Source organism: Malaya genurostris, chromosome 2, assembly GCF_030247185.1.
Source record: "Malaya genurostris strain Urasoe2022 chromosome 2, Malgen_1.1, whole genome shotgun sequence".
NCBI classification, from domain to species: Eukaryota; Metazoa; Arthropoda; class Insecta; order Diptera; family Culicidae; genus Malaya; species Malaya genurostris.
In genome coordinates this window covers 216,392,299-216,411,087 of record NC_080571.1, presented here as the reverse complement: position 1 = coordinate 216,411,087, position 18,789 = coordinate 216,392,299, and the positions used below count along the sequence as shown (strand labels likewise).

At 34.1% G+C, this 18,789-nt stretch overlaps 1 protein-coding gene across 1 annotated transcript; it reads left to right on the top strand.

Annotated features, from left to right (window-relative positions):
- Positions 1 to 669: 669 nt before the first annotated feature.
- On the top strand, positions 670 to 17,927 carry LOC131427555 (putative defense protein Hdd11). The gene is made up of 3 exons (XM_058590854.1): positions 670 to 813; positions 16,966 to 17,315; positions 17,579 to 17,927. The coding sequence occupies exons 2-3, from the start codon at positions 16,974 to 16,976 to the stop codon at positions 17,741 to 17,743; spliced, it is 507 nt and encodes a 168-aa protein (XP_058446837.1). The 5' UTR covers positions 670 to 813; positions 16,966 to 16,973; the 3' UTR covers positions 17,744 to 17,927.
- The last annotated feature ends 862 nt before the right edge of the window (positions 17,928 to 18,789 follow it).

The following is an 18,789-nucleotide window of genomic DNA, read 5'->3' as shown; positions in this document are numbered from 1 at the left end:
GATTGTTCAATTGACTTGGTAACTTATGCTTGCATTTCTTGAAAAAATCTAGCGTTTAGAGCTTTAAATATTGCAACTGATTATTAAAACATTGAGAGATGGGTTCATTTTAAACAGTTTCCTCTCTAGAGAAAAAGTATTGTTGGAATGATGAGCAGTTTTGAGTTTTTGACAATATATTCGTCAATTCGATGAAATCTCCACTACACGATCGAAAGTATTGTGAACACTTTTTGTATTTGTAATCTTGTCACGTGCAATGAGTGCTTTTAACGAATTTCGTAGAGAATGTGATTTACTAAATAATCAGGAAAATTTCGTGATCTCGATCTAATTCGGCATTTTATTATGTCAAAATCGAGAATCGGTTTTAAGTGTAAACACTGCACAAGTCTTCTTCTTCCCAATGTTTTTCGTCCTCTATATTCAGATGACACCGGTTGATGGCACAATAACTATGCACAGGGAGCATATGTCAAGGCGTGCTGGGTATAAAATAAATTTCAGAATCAATCCGCCTGGAGTTTAATGGGTTGCGTTATGCAACTTGCCGAGCTTTAACGATCCCAATCGTTTGAATATCGTAAATCAGTCCAGTAATGAGAGACGCGTTAAATTCTCGCGAGAGCCGCGTAAGCCGAAAGCTCAAGCTTGGCGCGAATACGGGAACCAACAAAACCCCGGTACTGATGCTGTACATGATTTAAAGTTAGTTTTGAGTTCGATTCGAGAGGATCAATTCATAGAAACGGTGGAGCGTAGTTCGATTCAACAGTGCATTTACCAGAAGTTTATCTACTATCCAACAAAAAGGTGAGCAGGTGCTTTTTGATTGTTAGAACAAGGCTTTGGCGAGGTGTTACAATTATTGTGCACGTTAGACAACTTTTGTCTACTGGATTCGATCACCGAAATAAAACACTTTTTATAACAATGTCGTACAATGGCGGCTAACAATAGATGATTGTGTTGTTCTCTAGTTTATATGTTTGAATATCATTCGCATTCGTTTTGTAAACGGATTTGGAACGTAACACTCACGTGAAATCATTTCATTTTGAAATGGCTTTTGCTCTTTTGGGCCATAGATTCTGTCCCCGGTAGTAAAATTTAACCCCCAAAAAGTATTGGTCTTGAAATTTTGTCCATATGCTTTTTATTACTTAAATTTATTAGATGATTGTTACGTTACACTGGATTCTGAATTGTTACACTCAATACATTTCAGGTTATATCACAGACTTACAAGCAAGAAAAAATTTGTCAGAAAAAAAATGATTTCATGAAAAGCACTTCTCATTTGCCTTAGTGTCAACGTTAACTTGTTCCATTTGTTTCTACGGGATATTTTTTTTAATGTAGTACTCGAACATTTCCATTATTCCGCGATCGACAAAAAAAATAAGGAAATCGACATCGAGATAACCTTAACAAAGTTATTGTGACTCCATCTGGCAGTTGAAACATTCGATTGCATCTGAGTAACGATTTGTGCATGTTCAACTGGTTTCTCGTTCTAGAAGACAATTCCATTGGCTCTCAGCGAAACTCGTTCATTTTACCGACGTCATTCATCAAGATAATAACTTGTTCAGCTTAAAGATAACTTGAACAATTTACATTAAATAAGGTTTCACTGAATTTTAATGTTCAAGTCTAGTTCTAATTCTTTGATTTTATATGTTGTTATCGCTTGGGGAAGATAATCACACATGTAATCTTTTTATGATACAATAACACTACACTCATATAATAGAGTTTGAAGATATTTTAACAACTACCGCTCAGTTGAGAACCAAAATTCTGTCCAATTTATAAGTTTACCAACAGTTGAACTCAAAGCTTGTATGCTTTGTGTTCAAAACAGGGTTAGCCTACGAAAACGGCCATTGTATAGAACGATAATGTTTTTTCAACTGCGGGTGTATTTTTTTCTTAACTTTGTAGATTGACTAAGACCATGGTACATCCGTTTATATCACAAAAATCAATTTATATCAGTTATTCAAACATTCTATTTGAAACTTCACATGTCACAAGCCTCTGATAGCAGATGAGTTACATTGTGAGATGTTTTGACATGTCTATGTAAAGCCCCAATTGGGGTTTTTATTTCGATTTCATAAATACAGAAACAAACGTTCATCCTTGACTGGTTAGTATTACTGCATCCATATGTCTGTTTTATGTTGAACTAAGTTGCCTTGATTGTTAATGATAATGTTAATAGTACTACCAAATTGTCAAAAAATTGAGGTTAAAAAATCAACTGTTGACAGTGAGTCTGCTCGAACACTTAGATATGCGAATCTACACCATGATGGTGTATGAAAAACAAATTATTCGTTATTGAGTTTCTGAATATGAACAGTAATTGTAAATTAATAATATTCGACTTTTTCCAATGTATAGGAAGAAATTTAAACAAAGTATTGAGAGAAAGATTTGTTCATCGACTGTCTTGAACCTACACGTTGCATGGAAAAGAAAATAACCCCATAAACTAAAAAGGATGAGTGTCATTTAACAGATTTTAGTGGTTTGTCTATGTGTTCATTGCAATTAAAATGCACGTAATTGAAAAAGCAGACAAATCTCGGAGAGCTGTCAAAAATGAGCCTAATTTGTCGCAAGTTTGTTTATGACGTCATCTTTTAAAACCTCATTTAAGTATTTTTCCGTGGCTTATTTAATAGGGTAAAATTTTGCTCGATAAAGCCACGAAAGAACGTGTAATGAACAAAATTCATGCTTGACATGAACTAGCGATTTATTTCGTGAACTTTTTTGAAAACTAGTTTAATTGGTATTGCAATGCTTAAATAGTGAAACGATGTAGTTTTCCATTCAATGTAATATAATTTTTTTTAACACCATTAGTATGTTTACTAGCAATTGATTTTCAATGCAGCATGACCTTGAAATGAATAAAGCGCATTTTTTGTCTTCTAATGTAATTTCCAAATCGCTCATTAATTTTTGATTATACACAGTAAAAATACTTGAAATTAAAATAAACGAATACAGACAAAAATTATGATTTTTACAGGTGACATAATTCTATAAACGATACAATTCATAACTACTTAACTTGCAAATGACGCAATATTTCATTCGTACAAAATTTTACAGGCTCCGAGTGTAATTTGCACTTGGCTACCAATTATCAATTATTCATTAAACAGATATGTGCTTCTGTGGCTCAGTCGATTAAATGGTGTTGCTATCGATCTTTTGTTTTTGCTTCATTCGATTTCAAGCCATGTAATTTTCAAATGAAACAATTTTCCATGTTTTAAATATGAATTTTTGTGAAATGCGACACTCTATTTATGTGCATCTTATGATATGTAAAATCTTCAGATATTATCAAACTTTGAGTGTCTGTGTTAGTGAAGACGAAAATTTGTAGTAGATTAAATTTTCCCTTCAATAATGCAGAAAACTATTTCATGATATCATCATGATGCACAGTAACAGCAACAATTTTAATTGTTATTCTGAAACCAACGAAATACCAGTATAAATTGCCCGCTGATTTTGTTGATGTGAAATTGAAAAATGTGATTCATGCCACATTTATTTTTGCGAATCCAAATTTTCTGTGGATTCAATTTCAGCCCAAGTTTGAATGGAAAAGAAGTGCTTTGTCTAAAACGAAAAATAGAACATTTGAAACAAGTAGGTTGGATTTTACTGCAAGATGTAATACTAGTTTCCGAAAATTTGTTTGCATAATAATATTATGTTTGATTTCAATTTAAAAATTGGAATTTTTAAAACTTTAAAATAATAAAACAAATTTTTCTGTCTTAAACTGCATGTTACATCATGACTGATCGAATACAACGTGTTTCTCATGTAATCTACACTTGACTAGCACTACACAGACAAAAATATTCACATCTATTTTGATGCACATATTTGGAGCAGGAAATTGGATTTAAAGTTACTTCTCAGGTCTTTACTTTTCAATATACTTTAAAAGCAAAACTAAGCGTAAATTAAATTTTGTTGTATAATTCATTGACAAATCAAGGAATTCTAGATTACTTTTACATCGTTGATGGTTTTCAATCAATTTTTTGATTCAATTGATGTCTATTTCAATGTATCATTAAATTACATGTCGAGTAATTTTCATTATTTTTTTCTAAGTAGGGTACACGCTCTTTGATCATAACTCATGGTTTGAGTTGAGATCACTGAAATTCATAAACTGGAGCAATATGTAAAAATTTGAGTATGGATTTGAGTAAAATTTTCTCAGGCCATAAGTTCTCTCTCATTTTTTCATACAATAGAGTAAACGTTGAGTTTTCAAAGATTTGAGTGAAAAAAATACTTCTAGCAGTTCAGTGCGTTTTCTTTATCGGAATATTCTCACCGAATTTAAGGATGCAAGAATGCGCCGTTTTTTATTATCGTTTCTAGATCTGGTTTTTGAAACCATAAATCATCAATCGTAAATGTTTACAATAGAAATTTTGTGATTTGAATTATGCTAAGTGAGAAGTACAACATAAGGATATCAACATGATTCAATTTCGACTCCAAACCTGTCAAAAAGAAACGGTTTTGAATCACTTTTCTGTGCTTTTCATTTAAAAGAAAGAAGAATGACTTTGCATATAAACATTCACGAAAAAGAATGTCTTTATTTTGAGTGCAAGGAACTCAAGTTTTATATTAAGCTCATTCAAATTTTGAAAAAAATATTTTTTGCACATTTTGAGTAAAAAAAATCAAATTTTGAAGCTGGTTAGGTAGTAACTCAAGTTTAGAGTACGTGCACTTTTTATGAATTTGAGTGGTGTATCACTCAATTTAGAGTTATGTTGAATGAGGGTGTAGAGGCAGTTCAACTAAATTTATTTATAGGTACTAGTCGCCGTCGCTATCGTTTTTGATTTTGTTTTTTATTTTGATTAATTTTAAACGTTATTGTCACTATAATAACAGAAAAATTGTTCGAATTGCACAGACTTCCTTTATATTCACATTTATTTCCTGCGTGTATGTGATGGATGCTGTTTGTGGCAGATTTCTTTCGAAGTGTACATAGCACAAAAAATATTACGTAGATTTCCGAAATGAATCATATCACTAACTTTACATCCAATTCGGTGGAATTTGACATCGAAACATATACAAAATTAAATTTTACGTGGTTATAGATGCAGTCTTATCTGAGATCATGTTCACCGGTAGATATATAAATGCGTGTTTATTATGTTTACGCTTTGCGTTGTTATTTAACATATACAATACTAATTTCTATAGCGGCAGAGAGCATCACAAACCATTGAATATATTTGCTAGTAAATTCGTAGCATGGTGCATATGTATATGAAGGAAGCCACTCGTCACAGCTGATTCAATGGAATTTTACAGATTTCTTTCAAACTGAAGTTTCCGTAAAATACGAAAAAATGGTTGTTGTCACAGGAAACAAACAAACACGCAGTATTTATTTTTTCTCAAAAACCTGCGAATTTCAAATTCATTATGAGTTGGAAAAAAAGCCTCACTACTGCCATCTATTCGATGGTTCGCCTCAATCTTACGAAACGTCCCCTTCGCTTCAGAACGATAACAAAGTTTTCTATCGTCGACTCTTGCTCCGCTTTCTTTTGCTTTGAATATTAATTATTTGCAATCGATTCGAATAATTATCAGTGTACTTATCTTAATTATCAGTTGAATCGATAAATAAAGACTGTCCAGTGGTGCAGTTTGACTTTGTGATCGGCTATACACTTTGTTGTGACTTTTACTGTTCTATCAATTACGAGTTGAATGTCAATGTCATGGGTAATTTTTATCACTACTTGCATTTTGAACAATGTAGTTCTCACACTAAACAACGGTGGTGGTAGTGAACTGAAACTAACAAAATTTCCAATTAAATTTTGTTAATGTAAAGCTGGATTCAAACAAAGGGTTTGCCAATATTTAGGATGGAGACTGGATTAGGTTATACATCAAACTTAAGCGACATAAGTGTGGTTAAGTTTCACAGAATAATCAAGTTTATTTTTTTTCATCATGATGTTTTTCGTTGAATTTAATTAGCATTTCCAAAGCATTAATCTTAAGTGTGAATGATAAATATCGTACAGTAAAAGTTTACCGATCCATCCATTTGACGTGTTCAAATTCTCAAAGCGAGTGCTTAAACTTTTTTGCGCATTTCTTATTCCAAAGACATCAACTTCTTGACCGATGGTGACAAAAATTGTTCGAGGTAGATATTACACTGTTAACTAGTTCCTGGTGAAATGTTAATAACTTTACCGACCTACTAAATTGTCACAGACAAATGACAGTGTCTCACTTCATCCGAGTACAATCTTTATCATTAGATGTTAACCTCAAACAAAGAGCTGGAGGCTGGTTAAATCTCGTGATTCAACAGTTCCCGTCGTATCAATATACAAAGCGAGAACTGCTCTTTTCTCATGGATCTTGTAGCAAGCGATCTCATTCTATATAAATACTACCGGTCGTAATGAGAATTCACGTTGCAGCGGTTGTAGAGCCGCGCTACCTTTTTTGTCTTGTTTAACACGAGAAAAATTTCCGCATTTGTCTTATGTTATGTTCTCTGTCTATAAAGTCCCATTGCAAATTTATCACTCTGGCTAACAAGGTTACGCGATCGAAAAAAAAACTAATGTAGACTAATAAATAGAATTTTGCTTGCGGGCCACCCGCCGGGCCTTCGTAGTCTGGGGGTGTTTCCCGCGGACCCACACGGACCGAAGAATGCGGCCAACATAGAAAATTACCAACGCCATCTGGAATCTTCTCATCCTAAATTCAATTCACCGGCCACTACCGATCGCCAGCTGAAAGCTGGATTCTCGAGAATCCGCGACCCCGATACTACATTATATAATGATACTATTCTAGTTTTAAGTTAGACGATAATTAAGATTAGTAAATACCCTTGGCATCTTAGAGCTTAAGCAGTGTGCCTTGATATTATATTATATTATTGAATAAAAAAATAGAATTTTGTTAACAATGCTTTTCAACATTATAAGAGTGATGAGGAGTGGATTACCGTTTCAATGTTTGTGACAAAAATACAATAATTCTATATTTTAAGTTTGCGTGATAGAAATTGAGCCAAGATAATATTTCCGAAACACATCAGTATCTGAATTATTAGGAATTGTATGAAATGACTGAAAACGAGTCAATTCTTCGTCATACACACTTAAAATTTCTTGCTGAATCTCGGCAAAAAAATGCCGAGATTTGCACAGCCGAGTGCTCGGTTATCGTCTCGGCAAAATGTATAATTACTGAGAATCTCGGCAATCCAAAATTTGTCAACTGTCAATTATTGCCGAACTTGTCAGCAGAAGTTTTGCTGTCTGCTCGGCAAAAGTTATCAGGAAGGAATCATGAATTGCCGAGTCATCAGTAATCGAAAAAAGGAAAGATATTTTTTTATTTTTGCATGAAATTAATAACAGCAATAGCTAGTGTTGGTGAAAGGAATATTTTATTGATGTTCATTTCAATTCAGCAAACCACAAAAGCGCAAACACCAAACGAAAACATCACGGCTAAAGACAATTGTTTCTAGTGCTCCTCACCTCACCTGTAAATAAGCGGATATAAATATATATGCAAATTAGATAGTTTTCGATTTTACTTATCTTTTAATAAAATATACAAATCTTCTTCCTTCATCCAGTTTAGATGTTTTCCAGTTCCACGAGCAATGGCGACGTGATGCTTGTAAAATCTAAAGGAAACATTAAATGACAAGTGTCTAACCGAGTTTCAGTAAAAGCTAAGTCGCTGTTCGAAATCTCGGCAAACGGTTTTGCTGATCTCGGTATATTTGTTGTTTACTGACACGTTCAGCATAATATTTTGCCAAACTTCAGCAAAAGAACTCACTTTACCGAGATATCAGCATAGAACTTTAACGATTTTCGGAAAAGAGCATGTTAATTACTGAATAGTCAGTAAAATTAAGTGTTGTCGATATAATTCGGCATTTCATTATGCCGAGCTCGAGAATCGGTTTTAAGTGTGTATCAATGCTATTCATCCGACATGTGAAATGATTCTCATTTCGAAAAAACTGATAAAAATACCTGTTCAAACCAGGTACAATGATCAATCAAATTGAATATAAAACTACAGACTGTCGAAATCCTTGACTTGGTTGTCTGGGTTCTTCCCCATAAATTAGCAAAACCACAAATGCTTTCCAGGAAACCGGCTCCCATCAAGGTCGATATCATGCAACTTTGTACACAAATTCTGGTTTCTACTTCTTAACATTTTTCTTTTTTTTACCATATCGTGAGGTAGGATGATACATGTAAAAAAAAGCTCCGAATGAAACATTACCAAACAATAATCTTCTGATTGCGGCATGTCTTCAAAACTTGAAACGAGTTTGCGTAGACAGACTGATTTCTTACACATTTCCAGTGGATGTGTTGGATGACTAATAGACCTGTTTTTTAGCATAATTCAAAACTGGATTTCAGTAGAACCCACACTGGTTAATGACCCTTATGATCTCAAGCGTTTTTTTTTTTGAGAATCATTTTATCATATCGTGTTGAAAGAAATTATTCCGAAAATTTCGTATAAGCACGGACAAATGTTTCACACTACGGACTACAGTCGGATACGGATTATAATTAACTCATACGCTGAAAAGTAGATCCAATTGTTCTTCGGAAAATTTTGCCGTGCACCTGATAATTTGTTCTAAACGCTATGCTCAACCCTTCAACTAGCCGACAAGATTACAATTAATATGCCACCACCACATTTAGCAACTAATTAAAATCTGAAACGTTTTGTTGTGGCTGTCGATCCACCTGGGCCCGCGTCGCCTGTGCATCTGATTAATTGACGCCTCATTATGCATGCGATGGCAACATTGACCCACAACTGATTTTTTTTTCAGCCAGTCACTTTGCCGACGACTTCCATATTCATGTCCAAGCCGCGCGCCTCGCTGCGGTGCCGATAACAGTTGCATAAAATATGCGAAAATCTTCTACCACTAGTCCATTGACTGTTTTAAAAGTCGCTTTAGGTGGGAATTATTGCATTCAGTGTCCATCGATGACATTAAACAACTTTTTCGATAGCCTAGTAATCAGAAATACATAAAGGGCTGCGTTTACTTCAATGGGATGCATGCTTCATGATGGTGGCGTAGTGAGCGGCTCGTGAAACGTAGTTTCTTTACTTTATCATAAATCGTGGTGTGATACTTCATTAATCAAATGTAAAATAAACCATCAGGAATGTGTAGCATAAATTAGTTATATAAAAAAAAAGGTTAGAGATTTTTGTGCTTACACACTTAAAATTTGATGCTGAATCGCGGCGACATAATTATCGAGATTTGCACAGCCGAGGCCTCGGTAACCGTCTCGGCAAAATGTATATTTGCGGAGAATTTCGGCAATCCTGAACTGTCAATTATTGCAGAACTTGTCAACAGCAACTTTGCTGTTATTTCGGCAGAAGCGATCGGGATCGAATCATGGATTACCGAGTCATCAGTAATCGAGTGTAGAAAGGATTTTGCACTTATCACGAAAGCCAAGTTTGGGGAATCAAATCCCGAAAAGAAATATCATCGATAAAAACTTTTTATTCTTGTGGTTGCCCTACCTGGAAATAAACATATTTTCAAAAGTATATATAAAAAGAACATTTTGATTCTACTAAGCTTAGGTGCTCTACAAAATTGACAAGTGACATTAGATGACAAGTGTCGTGCCGAATTTCAGTAATAGCTAACATATTTGTTGTTTACAAACAAGTTCTGCCACATATCATGCCAAATTTCGGCAATAAAATGCGCTTTACCAAGTATCAGAACTTTACAATATCGAATTTCAGCAATGAGCATATGAATTACTGAACAATGAGTAAAATTTCGTGTTGTCGATCTAATTCGGTTTTTTACTATGCCAAGCTCAAGAATCGGTTTCAAGTGTGTAGGGCAAATAGATAATATCAGTTTTCTTCAGAATTTGTCTTCAATACGACAGTGCATGACAATTCAACTTAAAATGTTAGTGCTACTTATCAATTCAGTATGGATCGCTAGGAAGTCGTAACACTAATACCACAGAAATAGAAAAACAGGCTCCCTTCAAAACTGTAAATAATATTTACTCATTCAGTGTGGCGAATACGTGCAGATGTCTCAGCGATCGACATTATTTAGGGTGCTACATTCACTTCAATCGATACAATAAATCGAGCATGAACCTCAACACCAGATACAAACACCAAAGAAGCAATGACACACCAATGGTAAATACTAATGCAGTTGTTGATTGAAAATTTTGTAATATCATTTCATTTCCAAAATACTCGGATTATTGTTTCCGATTTCTCGGCAATTCAAAATATTATACTGATATTCGGTTTTGTAAATCACCGTGTTTACCAGTAATTGGTCGTTTTACTGATATCAGCAAATTAATGATATCAACTTACCGGAATCTTGATAAACATCTTCTAGACAAACGAAATTCGGTGATTCTTCAAAGTAGCCATTTTTCTTCAGTGCAAAACTAAACGATGTGAATAAGTGCATGTGGTCATATATGGAATCAGTTGCAACTAATCCGAATCCGAATATAGCGATAAGTTTCGTGACATTATAAATAAATTTGTCCAAAATATTTGTGACAAAAAATCCTCCAGAGAATTCTAACGCACACGGAATAAAGATCCTCGTAACGATAATATACTGCATGTGATTTTTGATTGAATTCCGGTATGATATATTTACTTGAATATTCAATGTTTTATTGAGCCATTACTTTCGTTGTAGTTGGAATCTGATTTCTGCGGAAAATCAAATTGTGCTCCCTACTGGAAATGACATAAAAGTGCATCCATTTCAAGTCCATTTCCAGTTCATCCACCAACATAATGCTTTAATCAAAAAATCTATGAGTTTTAACGGGAATGTTTATTTTATATTTAAAATTTCCTTTTAAATAATTACCTCAGGCACGTATCTAGAGGGAGGGACCCGAGGGGCCCTGGCCTCTCCTAAAATCAAAAATGGAAACAAAAAAAAGTTGAATGAAGTTTGAAGGGCTGTTAATCCTGCAGATTACGCCGAACTTCACTATCACGGACAGTATCAAAACTACATAAAATGTAGTTTAAAACCGGGGCAAAAGCGACAATGATAATAATACATAAAATTTACTGGATGATCGGAGTGAATCTGCAAATGAAAAAGATATCCTGCCGCTTTATCCCGCTCCTATATCGAACTGACGAATGCAAGCACACTTCGAATATATGTTTGGCTGAATCCATTTGTATAAACCACACAAAAGAATTATTACAGGACAATTGACTTAAGCCGAAACGAGTGTTTTAAAGAATGCTCAATAGGTCGGAAAAATCTACTTTGTTCACCTGATGTGGCTTCCTCGAACTATTATCTGTTCCCAAACCTCAAATCATCTCTGATAAATTAAATGCTCAATAATAACACTTCCAAATGGATTCGCCGGATTCAGATGAAACTTTTCATTTGGATCAATTCTATCATCATGAGAATCGGCCTACCCTCTCAGCAGGCCGTTCAATTTTGTTGGTTTTTGAGCGCTTGTTGAACGACATATTGCACGAAATATTCGTTCAATTTGCTGGAACGGTTTGTTGTTGTTTGTCTTGCAAAAATAATGTGAAAATTAAGTGTTACCTTTACATAGAAAGAAAATTTGTTGTTATTCTACGTGAAGTAGAAGTATTGTGCAGGTATGTATTGTTAGTTTAAACAAATAAGTGGAGAAAACTTCAGAAATTCTGCAGTAAAACTAGTCCAACGGGGCTTCAACTCCTCATGTTAAAAATGGCTCAACAATGGACCTCTGTCTGCCGGGTTTGTTGAACGAAAAAAAAAAATGGCATTCGGTTCAACGGTCTGTTTCAAAATCGGCAAACGAAGGTCCCGTGTTGGCCTCCTGTTGAACGATTGATTGGACTTTCATTGGACCAATGATTCAACGTATTGGACCAATGAAGGACCACCGTTGAACGTTTTTTTTAAGTGGGTAGTCATCCCAGGCAAGTCAATGTGCGTTCTGTTTTGGAATTTTTGGCCACTACTTCCGAAATCGATAAAGCCAAGTTTGCTAAGCTAAAAAAAACCTTGAAATTGAAACAGTTCTGAACCAAGTAGAGAAATTTTTTCTATTTTTGTTGCATCGTTACTTCTGATAACGATTTGAAATTTTCAACACACATCACTCTGTATTTCCGGACCTATAAGTTGGATCTCGATTAAATTAAATGTCGTATGAAGTAACATCTTTCACCTTTTGGATTTGGTTAAGAAATATCCAAGAAATCAATGTGAGTTCCTTTTCGATGTTTTTGACCACATTTTCCTGTGTCTCCGGAAATGATGAAGTCAACTGGCCCCTCCCGAGATAAAATCCTGGGTACGGACCTGAATTGCCTAAAATCTCGACAAATACTCGCATGCATGAACACCGATAATTTCGGTAATGTCTTTTCTTAAATGACAAAGATCGCGGTAGTTTATAGTCTTCCCAAAACCGAAAATCTCTGTATATGCGAATTACCGGTCAAATGACAAATACCGAGAATTTCAATTACTTTAAAGTTTGCGGAGATTGCCGAACACTCGACTGTTTAAATCTCGGCAAAGTTTTGCCGAGATTCGGGAAAAAATTACCTCATTAGATTTTGTTCTTATAATCAATATATCAGATGCGATCTGCTTCTTACTGTTTCGGCTTTTAAAAATATTAACTTTAAACGTTTCGGGTGATATCAAAAGGGTTTATGCTTCGTGATTCGTTATCTCTATTTTGAGACGAGTAGGATATAACAACAGCAATATTGCATTTTCATGATTGGAGGTTCTCCGTGTGGCTGCATCTTAGCGTTTCACGCAGAGAAAATATTGTAAATGTAACTTAATTTGGGTTTCACGCAACTATTTATTTTATTGAAATAGTGACAACAGAAAATTTGGTTTAATATTGCAAATATTGTTGCTTGAAACAACAAAACTAGATATTTGATTTTTCTCATTGGATTAGTTTAGATGAATATTTTGATAAAATTAACAAATATTTTACCTGTGCGTTTTTGTTAATTTGTTGACAAACAATTTCATAGTCCATTCAACTTGAAAATTCTGTTTAAAATGAACTAACTTTGGATGAAGGTAATATTTGTAGTACTCTGAATTTATAAACTCGACAGTTGAAATGAATGATATTAACGTAAAATGAATAGTATATCAACTTTCGCTTTTGTTTATTAAAATAATCCATTTTGTTTCGTTTTTAAGAGTAAAATGATTTATTTCGAAATAGCTTTTTATACACGCAAAGAAATTTTTTGTAAAGATAACCAAATTTAGGGTTCACACAAAAAATTTATTTTATTGATATAGTGACAAAAGGTTTGATATAGCAAATATTGCTGCTTGAAACTACAAAACGTGATAATAAAATTTTCTCAGAGGATTAGTTTGATTCAATCAATATTTTGATAAAAATAACAAATATTTTAAAATGATCAGTATCTAACGGGGAAAACAGATTGAAAAATTGACATATGAACACAATGATGAAATGAAAACCGCGAAAATGTTACCGCAGAGACGGGATTCGAACCTGTAGCTAACTCCTAACCGGGGAAATTGTTTTACCAATTAAACTACCCTGCATATGAAAACACATATTTACTTGTTTTAATTGTGCGTTCCTGTCAATTTCTTGACAAACAATTTCGCAGTAAATTCAATTTAAAAAATTAGTTTGAAGTGAACAAACTCTAGTTAAGGTTAATAATTCGACTTTTCAATATTTTTTGTTGAAATAAATTAACCTTAATTTGTTTCTTTTGTAACACTTTTGTTTCTTATAATTATACATTCTTGTTTTCTTTAAGAATAAAATGATTTCTTTCAAACTAATTTACAAGGTAAATTATGATACTACTTTTATTCAAGTCCGGTCAAGATCTCTGCATCAAATATTTTGTTGTGAAGAAAATCTGTTGTGTAATGTTATACAATTTTCGTAAATATCATGAATTAACAACACATACGCTTGAATTTTTGAAAATCAAGTGCTAGTATCTGATAAAATTTCACTTAGAAAACGCGCACAAACTTTATCAGCGGGAGAAAAAATGTTCGGACTTATTCGTTCATTTAAACCAGGGATTCCCGCAGTGGTCGATATAGACCCCTTGGGGTCGATATCCTTTTTGCGGGGGTCCACGTAAACGAAAACTGACTATGGGGGTCGACGAGGTCTAGAAATCGACCCCCTATTGTTCGATATAAGGTGTTATTTGAAATATTTACGCTAAAAAAGTTGTGTTTATTTGACCATCCGCAGAAATTGGTAAGTATTTTACATCAATAATAAAAAAGTAAGAAATTGAATTTTTAAAGGAATTTGTTGTTGGGGGTCTGAGGCCTAAGTTAGTTTTAGTAAAGGGGTCCATGACCCAAAATAGTTTGGGAACCCCTGATTTAAACAACGAAGTTACTTTTAACATTACACAAATTAGATCATAGATAAATTCAATCATTTTTTTTTCTTGATATAAAGGTATAGCAAGATTGAATCAACGTAGACATGGTCGATAACATCAACTCAACTTTGGTTGACATGTAATAAATAGTTAGTTTATTTCATCAATAAAATCACCCGGAACAAATACTTTGTTCATTTGACTAGACTAAAATTGTTGAACCAACCAAAAAATTGAACGAACGAAGAAAATTGTTGATGTTGGAGGAAAAATTTAGTTCAAAATAATCATGTTCTAGCTAGAAAGCATCATAAATCAAATTTTATAATCTACCATGCCATCTTTGTTATTTTAACCATGCTCCATTTCTTTGCGTGTAGTATCCAGTGATTCGGTTCCCTTTCAGTCTGGTCAAGACAGAGATAACCTGCATCAAATATTTGTTGTGAAGAAAACATGTGATGAAATGTTGTGCAGTTTTTAATATTAATAATTATCAATACTTTCGCTTGTATTAGTTTCACTTTTGAAACACGTAAAAAAATTTTCTGTTCATTCACCCTTTAAGACAAAAACTGTTATTCACATTAAACAGGGATCATAGTTGATGTTGAAGGGAGAAAATGGTTTGAAACAATTATATTCTAGCTTGAAATTAACATGAATCAGATTTGAAAATCTACTAAATGATTTGTTATTTTAAACAAGTTCCATTTCTCTGCGTGTTGGATAAGGAACAAGTCACTCTGAACTTTGCCTGAGCTCAAGAAAAATTTAGTGGGTTTAGAAAGGATTCGTTTCGCCGAAAGTCATTTTGCAGAAAGGGTCATTTCGCCGAAAGCCGTGCAAACGAGGCGGTTACTTGTTTGTATGCAAGAGGCCGCCGCTTCCGACGGTGGGTCGGCGGCCAACTCAGCCGGTGTCGCCTCGGCGGTTTTATGCAGCCAAGCCATCTTGGCTTCGGTTATGTGGCTGCGCCACAGTTACCAGAAAAGTAGTATAAACTAACTTGATAAATAAGCTGTGTTTGACTACATGTTTCTGAAACGAGATCAGAATTACATGAATTTTTTTATGAACAGAAGTAAGCTAAATTCTGGACGGTAAGCGTTTGTTCAAGGATTTGCAATGTATATTATTAATTCATTGTAAAAAAAAATTGAAAAATATGATTTCAATGTTAAAGTAGGAAGTCAAATTGACTTCTACTCAAAAACAAGATCGATTCGTATTTTGCCCGACTTGGTCCAACCTTTATCGAAAAGAGAAAAAAACGACTGCTTGCATTGAATAATATAAAGCTATGACAATGATACGATAAAAAAAAATGTTAAGACTAGTTGTCTGTGAATAAAACGCCTTTGAATCGCCGTTCTCACCCTTTCGAGTTCCTGTGGCAGAACCAGTTGCAGAATCATGCATTTCGACTGCAGCATACTATTCATGAAGGACGCTGGTCATTAGCATTCGATATCCAGTTGCCCACTCTGTTGCTCGCTCGATTATACTCAAGCTATAAGTAGTTACTAAGATCTAGGCCAGCGGACAAAAAAGTATCTTGAAGGATGGTGGAGTGTATTCATACGGTTATTTTACCATACCGTCGAACAAATAAAAATAATTTTAGACTAAATCAAGTGAGCATAAGCATTTGACTTGGCTTTAATTTTGCACTGATACACAATTTTAACAAATCAGAAAAGAAACGTCAGACAATTTTTCTGTGAATAATCAATTAAGGAGCAATTTACAATCTTTGGAAAACTGCATCCTTTAGCAAAACGCAAAAGCTGGTTTCTCCGCTGTCGTTAAACGAAAATTCAAATAGGAAATATCAGTTCATTCTTCCTTGAAAGTTTCAAGCATCAGATGCAATATCGATAGCTACAAGCGCTTTTCTTTAAAAAATATGTGACAAATGTCATCATCTCGATTGGATTGATATATTGAAGCCGTATCGACAAAGCTTTGGATTGAAAATAATATTGTCTCGTGTAAGGGTCCCTAATGAAATATTGTACGAAACATGAATTGGCTACATATTTTTATATAAGTTTTTGATTTTTGAAATCTTCAACCGATAAGAAAAGTGAATAAATATATTGAACATCGAGCTTTTTACTTTTGTATATTCAGTACCATAAGTCAATGCAACTCATTTGAACTCAACCAATTTTCCCGTTTTCAAAATTAAATTCTGAATATTTTGTAATATTTATATTAATAATATTAATATCAATACTAATCTATTTGAATTTGCTAATCTTATATAAATATTAATCTATTTGAATTTGCTATATTTAACAATGTTTGCTTTCAAATAACTAACCGTTCGAAGTATGCTGTTCTTGATCACTTGTTTTGTTACATTAAATATTCTAAGATGCTGTCCTTTTCGTTTTTCAGTCTACAACATGGCATACAGATTCGTTTACGCACTGATGGCAGTGGTCGCCGTATGCACTGTTCCGGCTTTATCATTCTCAGCAGGAGCCCCAACCGGAGCCTGTGGTGATTTGATTCCACAGCATCACACCGATCCCCAGAAAACACCGGCACCTTACACTATTCAGTTGAACAAAAACAAGGTCAAATCCGGTGAAGGAATGACCGTAACCGTAAAAGGTAATACCGCCAAGGACACCATTAAAGGGTTGCTTTGCCAAGCTCGCTCAGGTGAAACGCCCGTAGGATCGTTCGATGTTCCACCAAACAATAATTTCATTCAGACTCTGGACTGTGGCAATACGAAGAAGGTGAGTAGTTGAATTTCAAGTGGTAAACGTGATATAAAACCTGTGATTAAAATTATTATCATACAACACGATATGTCGTGATCCGAGGTTAGATCGAATGCTAATAATATAACCAGTCAAAGCGATAGTAGAACAGGAAAATATTGCAATCTCATCCATACTAGTCTTGTTCTTAAATAAAATGTGCACATATTGAATGTAGTAAACGTTAAGATCCCAATCTTCCATTCCATTTACTAATTCATTTTCCTTTTTATTCGCAGTCGGCCGTCACTCATAAGAAAATGACTTCTGATCCAAAGGAAATATCATTCAACTGGGTTGCTCCCCGAGGATTCAGTGGCGATATTCGGATGACCTGTACCATTGCCCTGAATGGTGGCGTCTTCTGGGTCAAAGAGCAATCTGCTGCCCTTAAAGTCAACTAAATTAAGCTAAAAAATTAAGACAATAACTTTTATTCAAAATGTTACCTCGAGTGCTGTTTGAGACGGATTTGTAAAAAATACCTAAAACTGTTTAAATTTTACCTGCTGTATATTCAATGTTTTTTTTTCAATGACAACATGTTTTGTTCGATAATGACAATAAATTTTGTTTTATGTGTGTAAATTTACAATTCTTCATCTCTCCCAATCTACTACAGTCAGTTTAAATTTTTGTTTTCGAAGGCAAAAAATGGAACTAATTCTGTTTGCCATTTGTATTATAAAGAACTGGCATATATACAGAGAGGGACATGGCCCCTCCTGAAATCAGGAACAGAAAAAAAATTTGGATGAATATTATGGGGCTGTGGACAGGGCCAGGTGGGTAATTTTTCATACTACGGAGAACGACCTACTATTTTGAAGTATTTCTCTATTCTAATAGAAATGACATTTATCCCTATATTTATCACTCTTCACTTTAGTCGTTTTTTTAAATAAACTATTGATTCTATAAAACTTTTCATGAAACACGTGAATTAGAAGTTTGAAGAGTTTTCGGTACTAAGTTTTAAAACAAAATTTCAAAACAACAAAAAATCTAAGGTTTCAAAATCACTACCAATTTTTGTTTTCAATTCAAATTACCAACCTTCAAAGAACATTTAATATCAATAGCACCACGAGCACTGAATCTATCGACACATAAGTGACGTTACTAATTCATTTATGAAAAACGGAAATTACGAATTCCGTGTGTTGCTAAAACATTACTTTTTAAAGGGAAAAACGAGCAAGCCCAGCTATAGCTTGAGAAGTGTTTTCCCCACTAGGATCCATTAAAAATGAAGGTTTGTGGTATTTTGATTTTGAACGTAGCTAAATGAAGCAGTCAACCGGACAAAATTAAGCAAGTTTTGATAAATGTGATGTATGAACGCAAATGCTGAGATCGTACGATCTTGTACGAAAATCTGCGCATAAAAAAATCATCTCCAAATGGATCTCGAACACGGCCGCTCATAATTAACAAAAGTCTGCCGCAA